The sequence below is a fragment of the Myotis lucifugus genome, unplaced genomic scaffold, assembly GCF_000147115.1.
Source record: "Myotis lucifugus unplaced genomic scaffold, Myoluc2.0 scaffold_2599, whole genome shotgun sequence".
In the NCBI taxonomy this organism is placed as follows: domain Eukaryota; kingdom Metazoa; phylum Chordata; class Mammalia; order Chiroptera; family Vespertilionidae; genus Myotis; species Myotis lucifugus.
Window position 1 is genome coordinate 1 of NW_005873647.1, and position 12,966 is coordinate 12,966.

The 12,966-nt window shown below is 53.9% G+C and overlaps 1 protein-coding gene across 4 annotated transcripts; it reads right to left on the reverse strand.

The window, feature by feature from the left end:
* Positions 1–50: 50 nt before the first annotated feature.
* Positions 51–12,552, reverse strand: OAT (ornithine aminotransferase). 4 transcript variants are annotated; one of them, XM_023749057.1, is made up of 11 exons: positions 12,501–12,552; positions 9,384–9,468; positions 8,404–8,578; positions 6,901–7,145; positions 6,405–6,500; positions 5,198–5,325; positions 4,270–4,392; positions 3,457–3,585; positions 2,424–2,537; positions 1,674–1,818; positions 51–459 (listed from the first exon to the last, which is right to left on the reverse strand). In XM_023749057.1, exons 3-11 carry the CDS (start codon positions 8,547–8,549, stop codon positions 299–301), a joined length of 1,287 nt encoding a protein of 428 aa, XP_023604825.1. In that variant the 5' UTR covers positions 8,550–8,578; positions 9,384–9,468; positions 12,501–12,552; the 3' UTR covers positions 51–298. The 4 variants fall into 4 exon arrangements, with proteins under 4 accessions (XP_023604825.1, XP_023604824.1, XP_023604826.1 ...); XM_023749056.1 differs by having other exon boundaries at positions 6,901–7,125; positions 8,351–8,578; positions 12,501–12,535; XM_023749058.1 differs by lacking the exons at positions 9,384–9,468; positions 12,501–12,552 and having other exon boundaries at positions 6,901–7,125; positions 8,404–8,533.
* Positions 12,553–12,966: the final 414 nt, after the last annotated feature.

The following is a 12,966-nucleotide window of genomic DNA, read 5'->3' on the forward strand; positions in this document are numbered from 1 at the left end:
GCCGAAAAGGCTGCCTTACATACTGGAGGGAGCATTTCGCCTCAGCACACACACGTGATCAAACATGACGCCCGCACGTTCTCTTACACAGCCACCTGCGTGATTATAAATGCCGCTCTAGCACGTATGAACTGAAAAGAACATATTTAAAAAGGTCCTTGAAGACACAGGGGAGTGGAATGAGCCCGCGCTGAGAGCAGCAACGCAGGGGCTGTTAGGAGGATGTGGCCGAGCTGCCAGCCCAGCTGGCCCCGCCCCCAGGGAAACAGGTCCCCCCGCCCCCAGGGAAGCAGGCCCCTCAGAAAGACAGGATGGTCTTGTTGATGATCTCCACGGCCTCCTGGACCTCGTCCTCCTTGATGACCAGCGGAGGCGCGAACCTGATGATGTCGCCGTGGGTGGGCTTGGCCAGAAGTCCATTATCTCGAAGGCGCAGGCACACCTTCCAAGCATCGTAATCTAAGGAGAAAGGCCCACAGCGTCTGGTCAGAGGGAGAGGCTTCAGCCCTCGCTGCAGGTGCCTGGGCAAGTGCGGCCGCAGACGGCTCCCGTCCCCTCCAGGAGACGGGGCGGCTGCACGCTCGGTCCTGCTCTTAGAAGAGCTACCTGTCGGCCAGCGCAGAACTAGGCTTGAGTGGCCAAACCAGACATATGGTTCTTGTTAGTTTTTCATGAAGAAAGAAAAAGAAAAAAAAACCCTGTGCGGGGACGGCTGTACTAACTACATGAGGAACCAGAACAGAAAGAACGAGGGTGAGATACCGACTAACGGGCACAGGATGAGCAGAGCCCCAAACCAGCGCCCACCACGCCCTAAAGGCTTGTGGGCGAGGCGCTCATCGTCTGAGGGCCTGGTATCAGCCCCGCCTCGCTCAGGCCTGGGACCCCGACCCGTCACCTCCGCCTGCGGGCCGGGCGAGGCTCTGACTGACATAAAGCCCCAGGTGGTTCTGAAAGGCAGGCGAGGCTGACAGCACCGCTTTAAAGGAAGCGTCATCACCAGGAAGCCCAGCCAGGAGCTCCGGGGCCACAGGCTTCACTCAGACAAACAGCAGTCGGGGCAGCGGCTGCTTCATCCTCGTCGCTCATGTCACCGCCCGTCCCTGCAGCCTCTGCGGGGAGGTCACAGCGCACAGGAAAGGACAGCAAGAGGCAACGAGGGAAAGTGCGCTACAAAGACCTAACAGAAAAGAGCGCCAATCTCCCAGCACCGCCCCACTGGCTGAGGGCAGGATAACCAGCGTCTTCAAGCACAAAAGCAGGTCAGGTGACGTCAGTGTGCCTTCGCGCGGGAAAGACCTGTGTTTCTAGGTTACATGAATCAGGTGACCCTCAGCCTAAAAGAGCCGGGCACCCGGCGGCCAGGCAGCCGTCTCCGAGGAACCCAGACGCCAGATAAAATGCCAGGCGTTGGCTCTTCCTGTGAAGACAGTGCCTCCGCCCGGCCGCGTGCTCAGCGGCTAGAGCATCGGCCCTCACACTGAAGGGTCCTGGGTCTGACCTGGTCAAGGGCGCGTACCTGGGCTGCAGCCAGGAGATGTCTCTCACAGATGTCTCTCCCTCCCTTTCCCGCCTCCTCCCACCTCCCTCCCACTCTACTACCCTCGGGTGAGGATTAATGAAAACTGAACGGGAAGAGCGCCCGCCGAGCCAGTGCCGCCCTGCACGCCCACCTTTGGTTTCCCGGATGACGATGGCGTTGAGCAGCCCCTTCCCGCGCACGGCGGTCACGATGTCGGAGGGCAGCTTCATGAGCTCGTTCCGCAGGAGGGCGCCCATGCGGTCCGCATTCTCCGCGAGGTTCTCTTCTTCCAGAACCTGCGGGGAAATCCCCCCGTGGCGTCAGCCGCTCCGCGGAGGGCATGTGGGCACACGCAGGAGGCGGTAAAGGCTCGGACATTCCCCAGCCCAGTCCAGCTGCACCCTAACTGAGCATGTGCAGCAGACAGAACCGGCCTTAGTCACACATCCATCACCAACCTGATATTAGGGCAAAATACGGGGTAGAATGTGTTGAATACAACTAACGTAGTTTCTTATTAGTTGAATAAACCAATGGACTAAACATAGTTTAGTTTTTTAACTGCAATAGAGTTTCATTTTTTTTTCTCTAAAAAGTCCACCTTAGGGATTATATAATTTTATGTAATAAATCTGAGTGTCCAAATACACACTTAAAGTGCCAGGCGCACGAAGCCAGAGGCCTGACAGGCTCCGGGAGGCCCCCAGTGCCCACAGGACACCGCCCGGGCACTGCGGGCGGCGATGCCCACGGGAGGCCGTCTCTGAGCCTGGCCCCGAAAGCTCCCCGCTCCCGGCTGGGACACGCGTCATCTTACTACATTTCTCGTGACACCAACGGCTCACAGTCAGTCACCGCAACCCGACCCAAGGGCTGGGCGTGCGGCTGCGTCAGGCTTTACCTCGAGGGCGGCGATGGCCACGCGGCTGCCCAGGGGGTTGCCCCCGTATGTGGAGCCGTGCTCCCCGGGCTTGATGGTCAGCATGATCTCGTCGTCACACAGCACCGCCGACACCTGGGAGAGAGAATCAGTGCTGCCCAACCGCTCCCCACGCACACTCGGGGGCCTGCGCGCCGGGAACAGACATTCCCGAGCCCACAGGGAAGCGGACGTGAGCTTCAGCAACAGGACTGCCCGTCCGCCACCCTCACTGCGGGACAAGCCCACACGCCCTCGGCGCCACCCAGCACCTCGCACACGCCACCCGGCGCCTCGCACACGTCACCTAGCGCCTCGCACACGTCACCCAGCGCCTCGCACACGTCACCCAGCGCCTCGCACACGCCACCCGGCACCTCGCACACGTCACCCGGCACCTCGCACACGTCACCTAGCGCCTCGCACACGTCACCCGGCGCCTCGCACACGTCACCCAGCGCCTCGCACACGCCACCCAGCACCTCGCACACGCCACCCGGCACCTCGCACACGTACACGGCACAAAACAGCAGCATTGGGACCAAGACACCAGCTGCTTCTGCAGTGACTGAGTGAGATTCTTTCCACTCTGGGTGGGAGGGGGCCGCTCTCTCACTGCTTAGGAAGCAGCGCTCCCACCACCCTGCGCGCCCTTCGCGCCCTCCCACCCAGAGACTGCAGGCTGTGAGGGACACCCAGGAGCAGGCCTCTCTCCTCCTCTCTACATGACGCGGTCGTGGTGTTCAACAACCGGTAACGCTGTTTCTGACCATGAGGAGCATGGGGCCAGGGACGCTTCTGCAGCACCATGTCCATCCCAAGCCAACGCCGGAGCCAAGCCCAGGCCCCCTGGTTCTGCAGTAAAATTAACCGGGGGCCGCCCATGGAGCTGACCGGATTCTAGGGGACCGACGGCACCACGTGAACCCGACCACAGGGAGACAGCACCGTCGTCACCATCGGCTGCCGTCACGTCATCCGTGAGCCGAGGGAGCAGAGGGGTTCGCGAACTTACGGGGTACAGGCCACCGGAAAGGGCTTTGCCCAGGAGGACGAGGTCAGGCCTGACGTTTTCATGGTCGACCGCCAGCCATCGACCAGTCCTGGCCAGTCCCGTCTGGATCTCATCGGCAATAAACAGCACCTATCGGAAAACCACACACCGACGTTAATCATCAATTTCGTTTCCCTTTTCCCCACACAGAGGAGCTTGGTGACAATGCTGTCAGCAGCCATGCAATGTCCACAGTGTGCTACGAGCCTGGCCAGTGTGGCTCAGTGGGCTGGGCACTGTCCTGTGTGCGGAAAGGTTGCCGGTTCCATTCCCAGTCAGGACACAAGCCCAGAGGCCGGTCTGCTCGGTCCCACAGGCAGGAGAGGAACTAACACCAGGTAAGGCCTTTGCGGGGGGTTCTGAATAGATCTAATCTCTAGAAACAATTAATTCACTTGTTTATTCCACCAGCATTTATTAAACATCGACTTCCTATTAAATATTTACTAGCTTGGTGGGGAGAGGCGGAGAGAACGTGAATGCTGGCACAGAGGACAAAGGTTGGGAGGCATCGGGGGCAAGTGCTGGAAGGGGGAGGGCGGGGGTGGGGGGGTGGACGGGAGGCTGCAGCTCCGCGGCCCAGGGTCGGCCGGTTTCCACAGCCAGTACCAGTGGCTCATGCAGGCCGCTCAGAGCTCTGACGCTCCAGAAAGGACGTCTCCCCCTAGCGGGAAGGCCAGGCAACCTTTGCACGTATCCCGTCAGCTGAACCCTGCGATGCAGGCAGGTGAGAAAGGGGGGGAGGTGGGAAAGGGGGTGAGGCAGGGCGCCCACCTGGTGCCTGGTGCAGAGCTCGCGCACACCCATCAGGTAGCCCGGGTCGGGGACAATGACGCCCGCCTCGCCCTGAATGGGTTCGACCATGAACGCAGCAACGTTTGGATCCTGAAGAGCTCGCTGCAAACAACAGGTAAGCACGCGTTAGCCACTTCCTTCCCAACCATTTCAACATCGGAAATCACACAGTGCACACATACAGCTTCCTGTAGAGAGTACGTATACCAGGGGTCCTCAAACTTTTTAAACAGGGGGCCAGTTCACTGTCCCTCAGACCGTTGGAGGGCCGGACTATAGTTTAAAAAAAAACTATGAACAAATTCCTATGCACACTGCACATATCTTATTTTGAAGTAAAAAAACAAAACGGGAACAAATACAATATTTGTATTTGCATGTGGCCCGCGGGCCGTAGTTTGAGGACCCCTGAAGTATATAAGTTACGTTTTCGCACTAAATTATATTCTGACTTCAAACTATAACGTTTCTGATATTCAATTACCAAAAACTCAAATACTTCAGCTTTAAACTATTCTGTCCTACATTTTCTAATATATAGTAAAATGTAACTAAAATTAGAGAAAATGGCCTTTTTAAAAGCCATTTTCAGTGCATCTTTTCATTTCACAAGTCCTCCACTTGTCATTTTAAAACGCTGGCTGGAAACTGGGTGGTTTTACGTAGTAACTAGCGGACACTCTCCAGGCTGCGCTCACACAGGACACACCTAAGGCGGGTGGCTGGCTGTCGGTTGGACCCCGGACCTCGGTGTCCCCACATTGGAACTAAGGACCATCACAGAGAGTCCGAGTCCTGGCCTGGCGTAATGAGACGGGTTTCCTTAGTCACGTGTTCATGTGTCACTCACACACTCCCCGAGTCTAAGCCCATTTACTGTGCGCGACAGCACGGACGCCGGCCGTACCTCGAGAGCAGGCAGGTCGTTGTAGGGAATGATCTCGAACCCCGGCATGAAGGGGCCAAAGCCGTCGTAGCTGCTGGGGTCCGTGGAGCTGGAGATGGCACACATAGTCCTGCCCCAAAAGTTTCCAGCTAGAGGAGAAACAGTGATTACGTCAATCACCCACATTTAAAGAGCAGCCCCCCAAAATGCCTTAGGAAGTTGGAGTTTTGAAAACCAAGGCTTTGCTTTAAGAGCTTCCACTTGTTACAAAACCTGGTATGGAACCCCATGGCTCACGGGACACCAGGGTCCCCTGCGAATGCCATGCGGGCACTTCTCTGACTCCCAGGGCAATGCAGGCCCGCGGGCCTCCTCTCCTCAACTACCCCACCCGACGGAGGCCTTCGGCGACTTCCCAGCCCCCGCGCGTCTGTGGGAACGGTGTGTGAGAACAGCCTCCACGAGGTTCCCAGTTTTCCTCTCGGCGTCCACGCCACAGGCTGGCTGTTCTGCAGGATGGACGGCACACGCCCCAGGCGGTGCACTGTCACCGTGCCTTCCTGGGAGAACCTGTGCCCGGCAACAGCCACGTGCCCTGCACAGGAACATCCTGCCCTCACGCAGCTCAGGAGGAAGGGAGAGGGCCACCTGCGTGGCTGCTCTGGGGGTTTAGAAAGACAGAATGGAGACCGTGACTCACGCCGGCCCCCGGGGCTCACGCTCTAGCAGGCGAGAAACACCGCAACATACAGCGCATGCGTGAGCTCCCTCCACTGGGGAAATGCAAGGAAGGAAGGAAAACAATGCAGAGTAAGAGAGGGACTGGGAGGGTCTCCCACTTTTGTTTAAATGGTGATGTGTCACTTTATATTTTTTTATTGATTTCAGGGAGGAAGGGAGAGGAAGAGAGAGAACCATCAATGAGGAGAGAGAATCATTGATTGGCTGCCTCCTGCAGCCCCCTACAGGGGATCGAGCCCGCAGATGAGAAATCAATCATAAAGTCACTCACCCGAGGGAGAGCGGAGTAGGAAGTTATTTAGGAAAGAAAAATCGCATATGTGAACAAATATTTGGAAATAAACCCATGAAAAGAAAATTGTTATGAAACATTCAACAAACACTGTATCCTATCCTGTATGAACAAACACGTTACAGCATCTCACCAGTGAGTTCAATGGCAAACAGCAGTGTGTGTGCGAAGCGCAGAACGCGGAGCGGCACGCACCTGCGAACACGATCTTGGCCTTGTACTTGGGGATGCCCTTCACGGTGTAGCCCCACCGCCGCGCGAGCTTGCAAGCGGTCTCTCCGGCCTCCACTCCTACGAGAGAAAGCGTCCCGTTAGTAAATGCTTTAGATCAGCGGTTCTCAACCTGTGGGTCGAGACCCCTTTGGCGGTTGAACGACCCTTTCACAGGGGTCGCCTAAGACCATCGGAAAACACATATATAATTACATATTGTTTTTGTGATGAATCACGATGCTTTCATTATGTTCAATTTGTAACAATGAAAATACATCCTGCATATCAGATATTTACATGACGATTCATAGCAGTAGCAACATTACAGTTATGAAGTAGCAACGAAAATAATTTTATGGTTGGGGGTCACCACAACATGAGGAACTGTGTTTAAAGGGCCAGGAGGTTGAGAACCACTGCTTTAGATGATCAGAACATACGACTGTCTTCTTGGCTAACACAGAACACGAGCCCTCACCTGTGTTCATGGGGAGAACCTTGTGGTAGTTGAAGAGCTTCGTGACGTACTCCTCGTACTCGCCCAGCACGTTGTTGTAGAAGGCGCGCGAGGTCAGCGTCAGCTTCTCCGCCTGGCTCTTCAGGGCGTCCACGATCTTGGGGTGGCAGTGCCCTTGGTTGACGGCGCTGTACGCGCTCAGGAAATCAAAGTACTTCCTGCCTTCCACATCCCACAGGTAGATGCCTAAGGTGACAGGGACGTCACTTTAGAGAAATCACAAAGCGCAGAATATAAAACACAAACGATTTTAGAAAATCACACAGAGGCGGAAAATTAAAACTGCCAGCGCTGTGGCTAAGGCATGTTTAGTTCAAGTGTAATAGACGCTGCTTTATAAAAAATCCTATTTTATCTGTCCAGCTTCAAGTTGACATTGAACAAGAACAGCGTAACATAAAGACGTTTCATAAACTCAACGCTTTACTCCTACAAAACGGGAGCTTGCAACTTAAAGTGAGAATTTCAAGGCGGAAGATAACATAAACAGTCTTGATTAGCTGACTGTACCAACAGGATGGGGAAAGTATTTCCAAATCATCTCTTAAGAGGAGGTAGTACCCAGCACTCTTATAACTCAACAAAAAGACATACAACCCAATGGAAACATGGGCAGGGAACCTGGACATTTCTCCAGAGTCAACGACACACACACAGGCAAGTGACCAAGAGCGCATGACAGATGCTCAACTTCAAAATCGCTAGAGAAGCGGGACCAAACCACAGCAGCCCGGCTGGCGAGCTCAGTGGTTGAGCATCAATCCATGAACCAGGAGGTCGCTGGTTCGATTCCCAGTCAGGGCACCTGCTGGGGTTGCGGGCTCGATCCCCAGTAGGGGGCGTGCAGGAGGCAGCCAATCGATGAATCTCTCTCATCACTGATGTTTCTATCTCTCTCCCTCTCCCTCTCTAACAATCAATAGAAACATATTTTTTAAGCAAGCACAACAGTAGTATTTCACACCAGTGAGATGGTTATAATTTTTTAAAAAGGGGAACCAGTGTTGGCCAGGACGGAGAGAAACCAGAACTCCCAGGGATCTGCGGGGAGGGCGCAGTGACGGGAAGTTTGGCAGAAGAAAATTCTTCCTCCAACTGTGGCAACTTTCCTTCCTTTAGTGTAAACTCATGCCCAGCGACAAGGGAAAGGGACAGAGGCAGCCGTTCTAGTGCTTTACTTAGTACCTTCCCTTCTGCTGGACAGAGCATCCCACAAAGACAACCGAGTTCATCTTTGTGTCCCACAGCACCTAGCCCAGCGAGCGCCGAGACACCCAATAAACCTTTAACCTCATCTGCAATCGAGAAGCTAAAGGACTCTGGGAAGATGCACACTGAGAAAATGTAAGAGCAATTTCTACACAAGGTTTCACAGCGAAAAGGAGCGATTCTGGATGAATTCGAAACGTGCCTTTCCCTCTCTCCAGGGCGACCGGTAAGGGGTGATAGTTGTGAGCGCCATACTTGGATTCCCGTTCAAAAACGTAATCAGAGGATAGAGGGCCTTGGACCGTCTTCTTAGTCGCCACCGATGTAGCAGAAGCCACTGACGTGTGGGCGCCCCGACAAAGCCCCGCCACCGCCTGCAGACGAGCGAGCTTGGAAAGCATTGTGTCCGTGGAGCAGGAGTCCAGCCGACCTGCCGAAGGAAGGAGAAGGCACGAGGTAAGCGTCTCCCCGAGTCGGGTGTGCGGACTCACCAAGTATTACTGAGCATCTGCCAGTCTACCGAGACACCAAGAAGTGAGCGAGCCCCGGCCGTGGCTTAATGGTTAGAGCGTCGGCCTGAGCACCAAAGGGTCGAGGTTGGGATTCCCAGTCAAGGGCACGTACCTGGGTTGCAGGTTCCATCCCCGGCCGGTCAGGGAGTGTGCGGGGGACAACTGATCGATGTGTCTCTCTCACATCAATGTTTCTCTCTCTCCCCCCCCTCCCCACCCCTCCCCACCCCACCACTCTCCCTCCCTTCTACTCTCTCTAAAACTCAGTGCGGGAAGCCTGAAGGTAAACAAGGGAGCAGGATATAAATACTGACAGTCACACCTGACAAGCGCCAGGGATGGGATGGACACACTGTGCTACGGGCTGGAGTGCAGAGTGAGTGAGAGAAACAATGGGGCCGGTACTGCTCAATCACGCCCTCCGAGCCGCCTGGTAGTTCTGCGATAAGCACGCACCCGCTTTAAGTCGTCGGTGCTGAGGGTACGTCAGGGACAAGAACCCACTCTGCAGGGCCAGCCACGTGGAAGCACCGGCAGACGGAAGGCTTGGTGCCGGCATCGCAGGCTGAGCAGCCTTTCAGAGGCGCTGACGTGGGGGCACGGCCGTCCGGCCCTCAGTGAGCGGCCAAATTAGCAAAACTTACGCGTGGACCCTGACTCGCTCCCCTCTAACCGGGCACACCCCGTAACCCAGCGAGGTCAGGAATCAGCCACCACACTCACCAGCTACCCTTTCTTCCTGCGGTTCAGATGGAAATGCAGATTGTTAACCCTGGATCCAGGGACCGTCTGCTGGGTCCAGTAATCCCTGAAATAAAACGCAGAATTATAAGCGTGACTGAGGAGAAGGTCCCCCCTTATATGAGCCTGCTCAGGTGGCTGAGCTCCGCCCATGCACCCACAGGCCATCAGATCCCTTCCCAGTCAGGGCACGGACACCAGCTGTGGGCTGCATCCCCAGTAGGGGGCGTGCAGGAAGCAGCTGGATCAAAGTTTCCCTCTCACCAATGTTCTCTCTCTAAAATCAATAAAAATATATTTTTTTAAAAAAATTATAACAGAATTGAGATGGACTTAAAATAGTCAGCACCAATAATCTCCTCTTCCAGGAAGCCCTGGGGACGAGGAGAGCGGGTAGAGAGCCCGCGGCCTTCGCTGTCCTCATGGGTAGAACGAGGCTGAAGCCTCAGGTCGTTGCTGAGATTAAATGAGACAACGATCAAGTGCCAAACCCAGCACAACTTCCACAATATAAATATCAACAGCGCCCGAGGCTTCTATTTTTAAACTAGAGATTTTTTTTTAAATAAGAGTAAAATGTTTCTACTGATTAAAAAATTAGAAACACAATCACTAGCAATTCCATTCTTTGGAGATAACCATTAGTTTTATCTATGCAGAAATACTACACAGATGAGTTCTTTTCACCCTCCTCCACAGAACTCACCACCTAAACCCTCCTGAAGACTCCCAGGTCACCTCGCACAAACTTCTGCCACAGGCCCTGCCCCCCGCCCCCCTCGCTAGAATCCCACTAGGCTCCTTAAAAGGACAATAACCTTGCCTAACATTCACTCTGCAGCCCCAGAAGCGGCCTGGTTTGGGCATTCCGTGAGCATTGTCTGTCAAATGGTGTATCAACAACAAAAACAGTTACACAAAATATAACCGGTCAGTCCAAGTACATGCAGGCCTGGGGCTCCCGAGGAGTGCGGGCAGCAGCAGGAAGCGAGATCGGCCCTGAAGAGACGAAGCCAGTGGTCGGCAAACTCATTAGCCAACAGAGCCAAATATCAACAGTACGACTGAAATTTCTTTTGAGAGCCAAATTTTTTAAACTTAAACTATGTAGGTAGGTACATTGTTATTAACTTAATTAGGGTACTCCTAAGGCTTAGGAAGAGCCACACTCAAGGGGCCAAAGAGCCGCATGTGGCTCGCGAGCCGCAGTTTGCCGACCACGGGACTAAGCCATCCCTGAGCACGCTGGGGCAGCTCTAAGGGGAGGCTCGCATCCTCTGAGACATTAGATTATAAGTAACTAGTCTTTCCATCAAGAGTTCACTTAAAAAAAAAAAAGACAAAAAAATAAAATTTAAAGAGTTCACTTCAGCCCTGGCGGGTGTGGCTCAGTTGGTCGGGTGTCATCCTATGCACTGCAAGGTCACCAGTTCGGTTTCCGGGCAGGGCACGCGCCTGGGGCTGCGGGCTGGATCCCTGGGAGCGAGCAGGAGGCAGCTGATCCATGCCTTTCTCTGTCTCCCTTTCCCCCTTTCCCTTCTTCTCTCTAAAAAAAAATTTTTATTAATATATATTTAAAAAAAAAAAAATTCACTCCATTAGATTTAAGGACCTTCATGTGTATACGTGTGAACATGCCAGGCTATTGTCCTGCATTTAACCCCACTCAGGTCCTGAAGAAGAGAAAAAAAATTGCTCTTGACAGCAAAAATGTTAACATCGAATGTTTTCAGCAATCCACAGAATTAACAAAACCTTCTTCAAGCTACTAAATTACTCTCTCCATCCTATTCACATTAGAACATGCCTAAAATAGAACTTCCATTAAAGGCTGCATTTTGAAGTTAATGTAGCATACACTAGGAAATATTTTTTAAAATTCACTCAGGAAAAAAGCAGTGTAAATTCAACAACCCCCCAAAAAAAACAAAACCCTTAAAATATCCCACTTGAATAAATTTGGTTTACTCTACTTGTCAAATATTTACTTTCCTTGAGGTGACCATTCACAACAAATAGTCCTTCTCCAGCTCTGCCAGTGGGCGTGCTGGGTTTTTACATAATCTGGCGGCCGTTCAACTCAAGTGCGTCACTGGCCAGCAGCCTGAGCAGAAACTATTGGAAAAGACTGGCTCAGGCAGACAACTCCCTCCGCACACCTCCCACCCAGCCCTCTCATCACCATCCCGAGTGGATGGGATCCAGCCCAGCCTGTGTGGCTCAGTGGTGGAGTGTGGGCCCAGGAACGGCGAGGTCGCGGGTTCAAGGCCCAGGCACATGCCCGGGTTGCTCACTGGATCCCCAGTAGGGGGCATGCAGGAGGCAGCTGATCGATGATGTTTCTCATGGATGTTTCTATCTCTGCCTACCTCTCACTAAAAAAAATATGTATTTTTTTAAAATATATTTTATTGATTTTTTACAGAGAGGAAGGGAGAGGGATAGAGAGTTAGAAACATCAATGAGAGAGAAACATCGATCAGCTGCCTCCTGCACACTCCCTACTGGGGATGTGCCCGCAACCCAGGTACATGCCCTTGACCGGAATCGAACCTGGGACCCTTCAGTCCGCAGGCCGACGCTCTATCCACTGAGCCAAACCGGTTAGGGCATGTATTTTTTTTAATGTATGAGATTCAGCCCATCCTCACGAACTCAGTCAAGGGTGTGTGCACACAAGTAGCTGTAAAAAAGGCAGCGTGTGGGGGAAATACAAATAAGCCAGCCTCTTTGAGGGGGAAAATGCCTTTTTAAGAATTTTTACTATTTGAAGATCGCTGGGTTTTGGAGGGTAGAGGATGCATCATTAATCTCAAACATCATGAAAAACAGTAAACCCCAAACAAGAAACTTTTTATTGAGTTTTGTTTTTCATCAGAAACACTTGGATCTTGTTCATGGTCAGGAACTAGCTCCTCGGCAGGCCCCGGGGGTTCGGATGAAGGGAGTCTTTCATTCCCTGCAAACGTTCTCTCCCGGCCGATAAGATAAGGAGCCCGGCTCCCGCGCCTGCAGAGCCTGGGGGTGAGGAGTGTCTCAAACTAAAGCCACTTCGCCCCAAAGTCACTCCTTCTTAACCCCCTAACTCATCACACTTACCCAGCAGGTAAACGGCACCCCACGATGGTCGGCGATGCGGGAGGAAGGGGGGGGGGGGGGCAGGTCGCCCGCGCAGCTGGGAAGGGCCAGGGAGGCAGCCTCGGTGAAGCCCTGTGGGCACCGGCCCCCCCACCCAACCGGGAAGGACCTCCAATCCCGCCCGGCTGACGCCGAAAAAGGGGGAGGGAGGGAAAACCGGAGGGTGGGCCAGGCCCGTGAGGCTGCGGGAGGACGCCCCCCAACAAAAGCCCACGGGAACAAACATTTTCCGGGCCGGGTCCAGAGCACCCCCAGGCCGAGAGCCCAGGGGACCCAGGGCCCAGCACAGGGGCCCGCAGCATGGGGTCCCCGCGCCCAGAGTGCCCGCGAGCCGCCCCGTCGTTGCGTAGTTGCTTAAACGTTTGCATGCACCGTGTTCGTCTGCGGGCCCTCACACTTGTTTACAAAATTCAGAGCTCAGTGTCAC

Excerpts from the sequence above, each read along its gene's own strand:
- OAT (XM_023749056.1), bottom strand. The coding sequence starts at position 8,549 with ATGCTTTCCAAGCTCGCTCGTCTGCAGGCGGTGGCGGGGCTTTGTCGG. Across the intron at positions 3,586-4,269 it reads AGCTCTGCACCAGGCACCAG|GTGCTGTTTATTGCCGATGA; the intron begins GTGGGCGCCCTG and ends GTTTTCCGATAG. Across the intron at positions 2,538-3,456 it reads TTTCCGGTGGCCTGTACCCC|GTGTCGGCGGTGCTGTGTGA; the intron begins GTAAGTTCGCGA and ends TCTCTCTCCCAG.